This window comes from Gorilla gorilla, chromosome 14, assembly GCF_029281585.2.
Source record: "Gorilla gorilla gorilla isolate KB3781 chromosome 14, NHGRI_mGorGor1-v2.1_pri, whole genome shotgun sequence".
Taxonomy (NCBI): domain Eukaryota; kingdom Metazoa; phylum Chordata; class Mammalia; order Primates; family Hominidae; genus Gorilla; species Gorilla gorilla.
In genome coordinates, this window is record NC_073238.2 from 47603712 (window position 1) to 47617387 (window position 13676).

Genomic DNA, 13676 nt, shown 5'->3' on the forward strand with positions numbered 1-13676 from the left:
TGTAGTCTAGGAGGAGGGTGATCATTAACTGACTGTAAACGTGTGTGTTAGGGGCTTCTTAGGAACGTTCATCTTTCTACTTTCTACTGATATACCCTAGAAGGAGCATGTTTTAAATTTTTTTTTTTTTTGAGACTGGTAGATTTTAGTAATGCCCAGACTTCCAGGCTGGTATTTTGGGGGGCTGAGAATAAAAAGAATATCAAGCAGCTTATAATCAATATTCTCTTCTCTTTGCATTAGGAAGCTGGAGTTTTGTGTGCAGGTTACGGGATTTGTTTTGAGATGAAAGAACACCTTAATTCTTTACCAGGAAAACAATATTAACACATCTGTGGCAACTGCTGACATCAACATACAAACAGGAAGAGAATGCGATTCTAGTGCTTAGCCTGGTGGCCTTTAGAACAGAATTCTTGCTTTCCTCCTCTTCACTAAGGATGTTCGAAATACTCTCGGCAGGGTGGACATTAGTCCCTCGCCTCCTCCCTAATGAAATAAACAAGTGTCCACATTTTAAATGTGACGGAGTGTGAGGAAACTGCAGAAAAGCTCCTAAGATACACACTGAGTAACAGTTCTCATCTGTTCTGTAGACACACGTCAGTTTGGGAATTTATGATTCACTGTCCCACCGTGAAGTTTTTTGTGCACTTTATGTTGAGCTATGTGGCAGCTAAGGACTGTCCTGTTTGCTGAAAACTGCAGCCTAAAGTTATTTTTCAAAGTTACGGGTAGTGTGGCATAGAAATCCATATGTTATAAAGTGGAAACAAACAAACAAAAAAAACTGGGTTAGCATGAAATAGAGCCAACAGAAATCAGAATGAGCAACAGCCTTCCACTGCCGGCCACTCACCTTGTTGAATTTTAGTCACTAGCTGATGGCGTGCTAGAATCCGGCTCATCCTGTAAGGAGAGCGTCTTGTAGTCTGATCAAATCGCAAGTACATCTCCTGGCCCTCAGGTGTCATGGAATTTAGGTAGTAGCAGCCTGAGGCTGGGGTCCTGGGCACCTGACTGAACATCTCGGCAGATTTCCTATTGCCACCTCAGTCTGCCTGTGGCTGTTCCTGTCTGTCTCCAGTCTCAGTCAGAGAGCAAGGCACCCAGCCCAGGACAGCTCAACAGACCCAGCGATTTTTAAAAAGAAAGAGGAGTGCCAAAGCCACAACTCAGAATTCCAACCCCCGGGGCCCTCACGTGACCTCGGGAACCAATGAGAGGAAGAGAGGAAAATGGGAACGTTCGCAGTCAGCCCTAAGCCCCGACCAGAGGCAGTTCCAGCCGCCAGGGTCCCTCACACAATGCTGAAAGCAAAATACACGTATTTGACGTGCCTCAGAGCTGACGAAGCACCCAAAAGCAGCCCTCACTAAAGGAGTTGAAAGAAAAAGAAAGAGGGAAGGGCAAAACCAGTAGAAGACAAACAAGTCCAGGGCTCAGGAAACTTTTCAGCCTGTCAAAGTTAGAGAAAGCTCCTTCGCTTTCTATAGGGCAGCTACAGCCAGGTAAAAGATGGACCTGATAAATCTCTTAAATTTAAAAGACACAACAAAACAACAACAAAAAAACTACTTCAAACAAGCATCAACAGCTGAGCGTAAGCCACCACCTTCATTATCAAGAAACAACTCAAATAAAAACTTTTCCAGTGAAAAATAAACTTCAAGGGCTTTAACACCAGGAGTGAATACACCACAGATCCTGACCCTCACGTGATGGGAATTGGAGGGCTCTTACAGATAAGACTCAGAGAGGCAAAGTACACACGAGTTACGTATTAAGCATCCTTTCCTCTTTGATTTCTCTACTTCCCCAATTTTTAATCACCTAGAGGTAAAATACTTAGAAGGTGCCTATCACATTTAAGACACTGAATCATTTAAGACAAGAATCACTGCAGAAGTTGCAAAGGTACTTCAAAGATACTGTCATCAACCTGCTAAGCACCCATTGAGAAGTTATACAAAAGCTTCTAACATGAGGCCATATATATGTCTCAAAAAGGACGCAAACACAACGCTAGGTGAGCAATATTATTTTTGACTGGGGTGATGATTGCAAGCCAGATAGAGAAAGAGACATTTGGATAGGCTTTTTAAAACGGGGGGAATTCTGATAGGCAGAGTCTGGGGAGGGCTTTGCAAGAGACTGTAGGTACCCATGTGTGCAGATCCAGAACCAGAGTATATAGTTTAAGCAAACTGCTAGTAATTCAGTTTGGCCATATCTGAGTGTGTGTGTATATATATATATATATGTGTACATATATATATATATACACACACACACACTGAGTGACATATATGTATATGTCATAATTTTCCCTGTTTTTCTTCTTTAACATTGTTTGATGTGAAGAGAAAAAGTCCACAGAAAACATGTTATCGAATTCTGAGCCTGGGGCTGAATGAATAAAGTTCTTTGATACAAAAAGTATATGACCAAGTTGCTTCTACATTTGGCTGACGGAAACATAGCCTGGCTGGGAATTTATAGTCTAATAATGAGAAATTATTTCTACATTATTTCCAAATTAAAAGTTTAACAGGATTTAAATTAGGACTTTGATTCTTCTTACTCTGGCTCTCTGAGGCCCATAAGCCTTAACAACTTTCCCTGAGGGAATTGTTGCTAGCCTGATTCTGAGAAGCAGCTCGTCTTGTGTAACTGTCCCGCTATGAGAATAAACAAGTTAAGCACGATCTCTGCAGCCCAGCATGTGACAATTGCCTACTACCTCACGTAGTTGGTAATTGTCAGCCTCTTCGGGTGGTTACACAAGAGTCATCATGTCTTTGTTTTCAGGTTGGCTTCATGGCAGGAAGGGAAAGGAAGATCTATGGGGCCATACTGTGCACTTTCCATTCTTATTTAGGATTTGAGCAGCAGTTTTTCTGTTCCATAGCATCGTCTGTGGAAGGTGAAAGGGATCTGAGACCTAAGGAACTGCTCGGCAGAAGCGTGGATGTGAATGGAGAAAGGTCGAGCACCATATTGCAAAGTTGGCTGCCTGGAAGCTTCATGAGCCCAGCTCAGTCTGCACTGGTGGCCGTCCGATTAAGGTGCTTGCATAAGCTGCTTTGTGCACGTGCTTTCGGCTTGATGGTCCAACATTGGGAGCATCTTGTCATAACTTTGTGTTCAAGGCAGACACTTGGTGGTTATCACTTTTTTACTGGAAGAGAATGGAAGGAGGGTGGAGAGAGAAAGAAGAGGGGAGCATGGGACTTGAGAACATTGAACATGTTCTGGGAAACCAAGTAAAGGTGAGGAAAAGGTAAAAAGGTAAAGGTGAGGAAAAAATATGTAGCTTTTTATAGCTTTGGATAGCACTTAAAGATAGACCGGCCATTTCCAATGCCAACCTTGCAGTTCATTGCTGACTTGGCTGCATTCTATTATAAAAACAAGTGGAATGATTCTTCCTAAGAAGGATTGCAGTGTGTCAAGGCGAGGTTACTAGATAAAACAATAACAACGACAATAAAACTTACATTGTCTCCTTTTTGCATAGTCGTGAATGTGTTGAAAGTTCTGGGGTGTCTGGTTCTGAAAACATTAAGATCATAAGTTTGTATTTATGACTATATATAATATTTCATTAAAATAATCTTGGCAATAAAGAACAAGAATTGAATTTATTTATTTTTTTTTAAGATGGTGCCTCACTCTGTCTCCCAGGCTGGATTGCAGTGGCGCAATCATAGTTCACTGTAGTCTCCAACTCCTGGGCTCAAGTGATTCTCTTGCCTCAGCCTCCCAAGTAGCTGAGACTCCAGGTGCACACCATCACACCTGGCCAATTAAAAAAAAAAAAAAGTTGTAGAGATGGGGGTCTCTCTTTGCTTCCTAAGCTGATGGCAAACTCCTGGCTTCCAGCATTTCTCCTGCTTCAGCTTCCCAAAGTGGTAGGATTACAGGCGTGACCAATCACACTTGGCCCTACATTTTTTTTTTTTATAAAGGGAATTTTTATTCCCTAATTAAAAAAAAAAGCCAACTTAGAATGAAGCCTCATTTTTTCAAAAAATCAGCCAGCATTTTCATAAGGGGCTCGAGGAAGGATCACATATCAACATTTGGTTTTCTGTATGCATATACAGGGCCGCTAAAGTTTTATTTCATAGTTCAAGTAGTATCTATAAATTCATGTACCTGCTCACCATGTTTTTTCATTTTGTATTTCCAAGGTACTATATTTAAAGCAAATATGTAACATTATTTTCTCATTAGCACGTCATTAGTACCTTGTTTTATGCTAAAGTATCGCCATTGCTATGAAACTTGTACTTTTTAAATAAATTCTTTTTTGTGATCATATAGTCCCTGTGTTAGAAGAATTACCACTGGGGTAGACAGGTCTGTTGTATTAGAATCAAGAAATGGCTAGTTCTCTCTCTGGCTTTTCCTTTACAGGCAACTGAGAGAGCTGGTCCTCTTCTCCAGTGAGTGCATGAAGTCCTATGGAATCAAAGAGGGAGAGAGTGCCCAAATCACAAGCATCTTCCAGGACTGACACCATATCTCTTCCTCTCTAATTCCTTTAAAAATGAGGAAAACAGATGGCACTTGTGTTCAGTTTTCACCTACTTTTCTTCCCTTCTAATCTGCTCAAATTGTGATCTTCAGTCAGACTGTTTCAGGAGTGAGATAAACAGATGGCTACCGAGAACCAAAGACAGCAAAAGAGAAGGGAAAGGAAAGAGGAGAGAAGGCAACAGCACTGAGCACCTACTATGTGCCAGGTCTGAAGCCTTCATCGCTTCATATTTTATGTTTTTTAACATTAATCTCCACAGCTATCACTGGAGGTATCTGACTGGATGGAAAGGAGGCTAAGATTCACAGAAGTCACATAGCAAGCAAGTGCAGAGCCTTTGTGCATCTCCAAGCTGATGCTATTTTCACTCTTTTCACTATTACACAGGAGAGACAGGGAAGGAAAAACACGGCACCGAAAAGGCACTCCGGAAATTGGAAAGGGGAGAACATTTTGGAAGAAGAGCCTGAAAATCATCCTAATCCTATTTAACTGCCTGCGATACTGGAATGCCTACAGGGAAATATGGGTATGGGGCAGCTAAAATCCCGTGGTGATTGAGAGTTGGTGTCTTCAAGTAAGAAGTACAGATCCCAGAGCCCTTAATCAATCAATAGAAGCCACAAGGCCTCTTAGGAGTAACCCACAGGTGAGGACTAGAGACTCTCCCCACCCCCGCCCAACCCTCAAATGAATAAGCAGCTCAGCTTGACCCTCTTTGCCAATCCCTTCCAGGGTAGTTTGTTCTCTGCATTCTGTCCGTCCTCAAGGCTAATGCTGCGTATGCCTTGAATTTCTCATAGCATTCACTGTCAATGCAAACACTCCAAATACAGTCAAAACTCTGAAATTTGACCTCTAAGCAAAACTTTTGGTATTTGGAATTTTCAAGTATTTCGATAGATGATCCCAGATTAGCGCTCAATGGAATCTTGTATACACAGGGCAGAACGCTAAGGAGTGCTTTTACAGAAGCCAGGAATGGCTCACTGTCTGCTGCCCTTTCTACTCCTTCACACACATTCCAGCCTCCTCGTCAGTCTGTTCAGAGGGAGCCAAGGTAGTTCTGCCAACTGGGAAAATGTTTGAGATACAAGTGGCAGGCGGAAAAATGCAGAGCTGATTTGGAAGGCTGCTTTCGAAATTACGTGAACCCAAAGATTGTGGGTTGATGTCAAAACCTTCCTGTGGGCTCTGAAGGACAGCATTTGAGGATTTTCACCGATTGATTTGTGATGTGTGTGCCCAACTCTGTGCCAATTAACTTTCCCAATCTGCATGCACCCCATGTCCCATGCCCAGTGCAGACAAGCTGGTGACACTAACACTGGCAGCTTTGACCACGACTCCATGAAAGAGCTCGGTCCAGATCAGCTTTCCTAGCTCCAGACCACAGCTCTCATCTGGAGTCCAGATCCTGCCGCAAACACTTGTAAGTGGTAATAGATTCCCTTTACTTTGTCTCTCAGCCCTCCCTACTGTCTGGTGCATTCCCATCTATGGGCCTCCAGGAGCTTGTGCTCTCCCGTATGCCATTCCCTGGGGATGCAACCATCAGCTCCAGCCCATATGACAGTAACCTGGTCTGTCCTGTCCTGGGACCATTACTACACCCACACACTCCAGCCAAACCAGAATTCTTTCATTTTCTCAGTTGTTTCACAGATCTAGAATTGTGTGATTCCCTTCTCTTCCACCCATGAGACTCAGTTAAAACCTATTGCCTCCAGAAACACTTTCATAACTAATACAAAGCTCTTTGGTCTTACCAGTCATATTAATACCTGTAAACCACTGTTATGTGGCACATTAATTAGATTGGCTTGTTACATGTTCATATGGAATCTGTTTGTTACTGCAACTACTACAGGCATAAAGTTTTGACATCTTGAATTTAGAAGGAATATTAAACATTTTCTAATCCAACCACTCAACTACTGCAGTAGTAGAGTTAATTCTCTACCTGCATATAAAGAGTGTATTATCTCACAGAGGACCCCAAGCTATTGAAGAATGTTCTTCTTTTTAATTTCCATCCACTAGCTCTGATTCTGCCATTTTGAATCAGGCAGGACAAATCTATGCTTTCTTCCACAAGCCGTCCTTCCGATGTTTGTCAAAAGCCCTTGTAAGAATGTTTTTGTGTAGTCTCACATTTTTTTCCATCGAACCACATGACTTTAGCCATTCATCCAGCTGACTGCTCTCTTTTGGATCTGCTCCAGTCTGTCAGTATACCTTTAAAAATATGTGGGTATCTACTCTAAGCTTAGAGCTCTAGACTTGGCCAAGCACAGTAGTACATGGTACACTGTGTGCATATTTCCTGCATTCAGGGCATTGTACTTTTGCTGATGCAGTCTGAGATTATGGGAGGCTTTATTTTTTATAATCTATATTCACTCATTCATAAATTTAACATGGGATGCCTGAAAAACAGGGCAGTAAGTATAATAGACACAAAGGTGAGTATGATTTGGCCCCTGTTCTCAAGGGACTGTCTGCCAGGGAAGACAGAAAAGAAATTTACCACTATACCCCATGTTAAGTGAAGTGTGGGAGGCTAGAGGCTATCTGTTGTCTCGTGCTATTTGTTATATATGATCTAAGTGTTTTAGATCATATATAAGCACATATATTAGATCATATATATCTAAGTGCATAAATAGCTGGATGCTATTTTTGTTATTTTCATAAAATCTGCTGTTACTTGACTGTTCTCTATTCTTTACTTACCAAACGATCTTTTGAACTTAAGAAGAGGTCTTTAAACTTATTGCAGTAGTTGAGTTTTGTTCAATTCCTGACTTTCTCCTCCAGCTATTTATTTCTGCCTTGTTATTTCTAGTAGCTAACAACCCGCACCCCAATATTATAAAAGTAAAAAATAAACAACTAACTGAATTTGGGGGAAAGGTAAAGTAAGGGCAGGAAAATAATAAAGCTAGGGGTAAAATCCATTCACAGATATGCAAGCCATGAAGTCCTGCATATTTGCTGGAAGTGGGTGAGAATGTGGCTTAAGATGCCTCTCTGACAAAGCAAAAACCCAGTTACAAAATTCAACATATCCGTAAGATGAAAAACAAAACAATGGTCAAGATAAATACAGATCACCAGGTATGCTGACCCCAGGGAAGATTTTCCCAGGCCCTCATAAAGAATCAGCAGGCCTGTAATCCCAACACTTTGGGTGCATCACTCGAGCTCAGGAGTTTGAAACCAGCCTGGGCAACATGGCAAAAACCCATCTCTACAAAAAAAAAAAAAAAAAAAAAAAAAAAAATTTACAAAACTTAGCCAGGCATGGTTGTGAGTGCCTGTAGTCCCATCTAATTGGAAGGCTGAGGCAGGAGGATGACTTGAGCCTGGGAGGTCAAGGCTGCAGTAAGCCATGAGTGTGCCACTGCATTCTAGCCTGGGCAACAGAGCAAGACCCCGTTTCAAAAAAAAAAAAAAATCACCACCCTCAAAAATATTGGATATGGTAGCAAAATTTAGTTCACAGTTTCTTAACTGTATCCTTCACAAATTATTTAGGGAAAGTAGCAAAATTTAGTTCACAGTTTCTTAACTGTATCCTTCACAAATTATTTAGGGAAAGTAATTTCTGTGAGGGTCTTCAAAAACCATGGTTCAAGTACACTATTGTCTGTGATCTTTTAAACCATGTCTCAGACCATGTCAGCACTTTCCAGCTTAAAATATTCTAGAGTTTTCCATTGCACCGAGAATGAAAGTGAAACTCCTTACTTGAACCACCAGGTCCTGCACAATCTAGTCCCTGCCAACCCCTCCCCTATCAACTCCAGCTCCCCGTTAGCCTCCTCCACCTTGCTGCCTCAGTTGCCTTTCTGCACGTGCTACTCCTCAGCTGCAGTGTTGCATGGAGCCTTCCCATGGCTGGCTCTTTCTCAGCCTCCAAGTATCAGCTTAACTGATGCACCCTCAGGCAAGCCATCCCTGCTGACTTCCTCTAAGTGAAGGCAGTATCCCCTTAGTGGTTCCTATAGCCCCTCTCCCAATTTATAATTACGTATGTATTCGCTCATGGACCTGTGTGTTGCTAATTTTTCCCAGTAGACTGCTTTGGGTGGTCTGTGTCTATTTCATTCACATTCTATACTTGATGCCTATTGTAAGTCCTGGCACAGAGTGGGAGGACATCAGTAGCGATTGGTTGAACAAATTGATTGAATAAATAATTGAATAAATGATTATATGAATTTCCCCAAAGATAAAATTTAGGATGTCTAGAGGAATAGATGCATATTTTTTTAGGCAATCATTATAGGTATTATTCTTGTTGCTGATGATACAACTTGGATTGAACAAGGATTGGACAGCAGATAATTCTAGGTTTTATTCTCTGGGAAGAGCCTTAAATACTGTGATGGTTAATACTGAGTGTCAACTTGACTGGATTTAAGGATACAAAATATTGATCCTGGGTGTGTCTGCAAGGATGTTGCCAAAGGAGATTAACGTTTGATTTAGTGGGCTGGGAAGGCAGACCCACCCTTAATCTGGGTGTGCACCATCTGATCAGCTGCCAGCACAGCTAGAATATAAAGCAGGCAGAAAAACGTGAAAGGAAAAGGCAAGACTGGCCTAGCCTCCCAGCCTACATCTTTCTCCTGTGCTGGATGCTTCCTGCCCTCAAACATTGGACTCTAAGTTCTTCAGTTTTGGGCTTCAGACTGGCTCTTCTTGCTCCTCAGCTTGCAGACAGCCAATTGTGGGATGCTGTGATTGAGTGGGTCAATACTTAATAAATTTCCCTTTATATCTGTCTATCCTATTAATTATTTCCCTCTAGAGAACCCTGACTAATGCAAAGACATGTATTTCACTTTGTTGGCTAGTGACAAAAGTATATGCTTTGACCATCAAACAGGACAGTTTAAGGTCCCTTGTGAAAATTAGGGAGCCTGGAGGGATGAGCAAACCTCTTGCTCCACAAAGAGGGGATAAAGGGCATAAGAAAATTTTAGTAATATCTACCTTATCTTTGTATCAGTTACAAATTGTATAGGCATGCTTGCCGTGCCTTTAACTAAACAGTACAGCAGCACTGAGCCAGCTACATTCAGCTGACCCTACAGATACCTCTTCTGAGGGACTTCAGTCCACTGGTCTGTATTTTGTGGGAACAGCTATCCAACCAGATGCAGTGCGCCAAGCTGCCTTCTTTTCTAGCTTATATTTTTTCCATAGGGATATGATGGCAGAATCTTCTGAGTTGATCACCCACTAACTGTGTCTATGACCTTCCTCTGATGGGCCAGTCTTGCTACCTTACCAAAGTGGGAGACTGTGTTCATGTAGCTTCATTTGCTCTTCGTGGACTCAAACTGCATCTGGGTTATCAACCATCTCTGTTTCTTCATGCTCATACTTATCTCTTTAATAGTTCATTCAATAATTTTACTGGCGATTTTAACAAATTTACTATCTAGTATTTTCTAGAACCTACTTATTTTTGTCCTCAATGAAAATAAAAGCAATTGCTTATTTTTATTTTCAATGAATTGCTTAGATTACTAGAGGGGAATTTTTAGTCTTTTAGGTAGAATTTGTCTGCACTTAGAGGATTACCTTCATTTACTTCAGGTAGGATTCTATAACCTCCTCCCATCTTGAACAACAGTGAATATATTTTCTTAATGTTGACTCAAATTATAATTTGAATATGAAATGAACACTTGCTCATTGAAGAAATCCTATGATGAATCCTTTGGAAAATCTTCTGATCATCTGTTTTGTAAATATTTGGGATTACCCAGTGAGAGGCACACCATTATTACGATTGTCTGCTGACCTGTTGCCCTGGATTCTGTCTCCATTCTTATATACAATCCCTTTCTTCATGGTGTCAAGCAGCAGTTGGGAATTGAGTATGGCCCACGACGGTGGAGGAATAAAGGCACGGGAGGAATAATGCAATTGCATTTCTTAGATATGCCTTGTTGGATAAATCCAGCCCAGTATACCAAAAAATATGAAAAATATGATAGAATGCTTTCCTTCCATATTCCTAACATAAGACCACCAATCTGTACTTGAAAGTGGTGCAGAGAAGAGTAGGAAGAGTAGCAACATTTTAAAAATCCTGTAAAGAGAAGAGCCTACAAATTTGAGAGAGTAGCAAAATATCCCTCTAGAGGTCTAGATTTAGGTGTCATGTAGCTCTGAAGTGACTGGAAGACACATTTTAGGGTAATAGCAGGGCAGCAAGGGGAGGCTCCTCTTTTGAGTTAAGAGAAATAATTTAACCAAAAGTGATCCTGGTGTAATAAAAAGATTTTTTTCTGACATCTTGTTTGTCATCAACAGAGACAAAGTCCCTAACTCACCTTACCATTTCCTTTACCCTTTTTCATTCAGATATTTCTAATGTATTCTTCATGCCAGGCACAGGGCTAGACTGTGATGGTACAGGGAAGAATAAGACACTGTCTCTCTTCTCAACAACAGTTTATCATGGCAAAAGAGGAGGACAGTTACAATTATAGGACTGCGTTGCTGGTGCTATGACAAGAGGTGTGCAGAGGGTGCCCGGGGGGGCAGAGGAGAGACGACTAAGTCAGAACAGAATAGAGGTATTCTGCATGGCAGAAAGGTGGTGCAGATGCCTAGAGGGATGCATACCTGGGCGAGAAGGCTAGGAAGACTATATGGGGGAAAAGATGCCCATGAAGAGAAAAAAACTGCATAAATACTTTCCTATGTGATACCCCTCCTTCAGTTAATAAGATAGATTAGTATTCAAATCACCATGACAGGCCAGGCACAGTGGTTCACACTTATAATCCCAGCACTTTGGGTTGTCAAGGTGGGTGGATCACCTGAGGTCAGGTAGGTCAGGAGTTCGAGACCAGCCTGGCCAAAATGGCAAAACCCCGTCTCTACTTAAAAAAAAAAAAAAGAAAAAGTTAGTTGGGCATGGTGGCGCGCTCCTGTAATCCCAGCTGCTCACGAGTTTGAGGCACAAGAATCGCTTGAACCCAGGAGACAGAGTTTGCAGTGAGCTGAGATGGTGCCACTGCGCTCCAGCCTGGGTGACAGAGCAAGACTTCATCTCAAAAAAAAAAAAAAATCACCATGACATAAGGGATCTCAGGGACAGCATGAATGGTGATGGGTGTGTTAATTCCACTGCAGACATCATCACACAATGTATTTCTATCTCAAATCATCTTGCATACCTTGAAGATATACAATCTTTATCAGTCAATTAAATATTTTAAAATTTAAAAATCATCATGATACAACACCTCACATAGTGACACGTGTGTGTGTGTGTGTGTGTGTGTGTGTGGTGACAGCTGAGATCTACTCCCTCATCAAGTATTCAATAGAGTCTTACTAATTATAGTCACCATCCTGTACATTAAATCCCCAGAACTTAGCATCTCCCCCATTCCACAACCCCTATCCCTGGGCCCAGCCCCTGGCAACCACCATTCTACTCTCTGCTTCTGTGAGTTCAACTTTTTTTTTGAGATGGAGTTTTGCTCTTGTCATCCAGGCTGGAGTGCAATGGTATAATCTCAGCTCACTGCAACCTCCGCCTCCCAGATTCAAGCAGCCTCAGCCTCCCGAGTAGCTGGGATTACAGGGGCACCCCACCACGCCCAGCTAATTTTTGTATTTTTAGTAGAGACAGGGTTTCACCATGTTGGCCAGGCTGGTCTTGAACTCCTGACCTCAGGTGATCTGCCTGCCTCGGCCTCCCAAAGTGCTGGGATTATAGGCATGAGCCACTGCGCCCGGCCGAGTTCAACTTTTTAAAATTCCACATGTAAATGAGATCATGCATCATTGGTCTTTCTCTGTCTGGCTGATTGCACTTAGCATAATGTCCTCCAGGTTCATTTATTTTTGTGCCTGTTTTGTACAGACTTTATGGAGGAGTTCTTTCCCATTAGAGAATATGTGTGTATGCATGAAGATACAGAGACTCCTGAGATTTTTTAACCATTTATCTTTACAGCGTGATGCTTATCACAGCACGCAGTGGCCTCTGGCCGGTCTCCCAGAGCACCACCATAATCACACTGTGTCTTATAGTTCAGACCTGTTTAAACGGATCTGGTATAACACAGATAGCCAGGCATGGTTACCTTCTTCTTAGTGGCCCCGCCAAAATGACTCAACACTAATCAATCACGAGAGAATATTTACTGAGCACCAAAAATGTATTGCTGCACAGAAAGATAGAACTTGCTATCTTTTGTATCAAAAGCTACTAACAATCTTCAACGACCTTAAAACCCCCTCTTTCATTCCCTGACTTTGGGAATCTCAAGGGCTGTCCTTGGCCTTGGCTTGTTTATTAATATGGCTTGCCTTGGAAAATCCAGTCCCAGCACTCTGTTAATCAGCCAGTGCATTGTTGTATGTGAAAAAATGTAAGACCAAAATTGGGTGGTATAGACTATGATTATAATGTTTTGAAAATTTAAAAAAAAAAGCATGCTAAAGAAAAGTTTAGAAGAAACTGCACCAAAAAGATAATCATGACCATTTTTAGGATGGTGAAATGATGGGTGATAATTCTTAAATCTCCATTTTAAAAATATTCTATTGCATGACTAGGGGATGAAGCCTAACCAATGATTTATGATACGGGTATGGAGAAGGAACCTCAGTCTTAGTTTATTTCCAGTTGCCTCTGTGTATTGCAGATATAAGACAGACAGACAAGAAAAATCTGCGCAACAATGACAGATATGGTCTTACATGGCTTGAACTTCCCAGTGTCTAATACAGTTATGCAAAACTCCAGTGTTCAAAATAATTTCATCTAACAAAGAGAAAACAAAAAAAGTTTACTGATTCCTCTTTCAAAATGCCTCTCACATCCATTCCTTATTACATGATGTGTCCTGCACATAGGGACCTGCCCTCCTGCCTGGAGCACCCTGACAGTTTTACTTGTGTCTCTATGTCTAGTCTGGCCCCATCCCATCTACAATTTTTTTTTTTTGAGACAGAGTCTCACTCTGTCACCCAGGCTGGAGTGCAGTGGCACCATCTCAGCTCACTGCAACCTCTGCCTCCCGGGTTCAGGCAATTCTCCTGCCTTAGCCTCCCAAGTAGCTGGGACTACAGGCATATGCCACCA

At 41.7% G+C, this 13676-nt stretch overlaps 1 protein-coding gene across 4 annotated transcripts in view; it reads right to left on the bottom strand.

Moving 5' to 3' along the window:
* The window catches only part of STARD13 (StAR related lipid transfer domain containing 13), a 572996-nt gene that overhangs the window by 182198 nt on the left and 377122 nt on the right, over positions 1 to 13676 (bottom strand). The window contains exon 1 of one of the 4 annotated variants that reach the window (XM_004054356.5): positions 860 to 1196. The exons of the other annotated variants lie outside the window; for them this stretch is intronic. Coding sequence (XP_004054404.4) covers positions 860 to 1028 — 169 coding nt within the window. The 5' untranslated portion in view covers positions 1029 to 1196. Of the gene's footprint in view, positions 1 to 859; positions 1197 to 13676 lie in introns of those variants that run through there. 4 annotated transcript variants of the gene reach the window in all.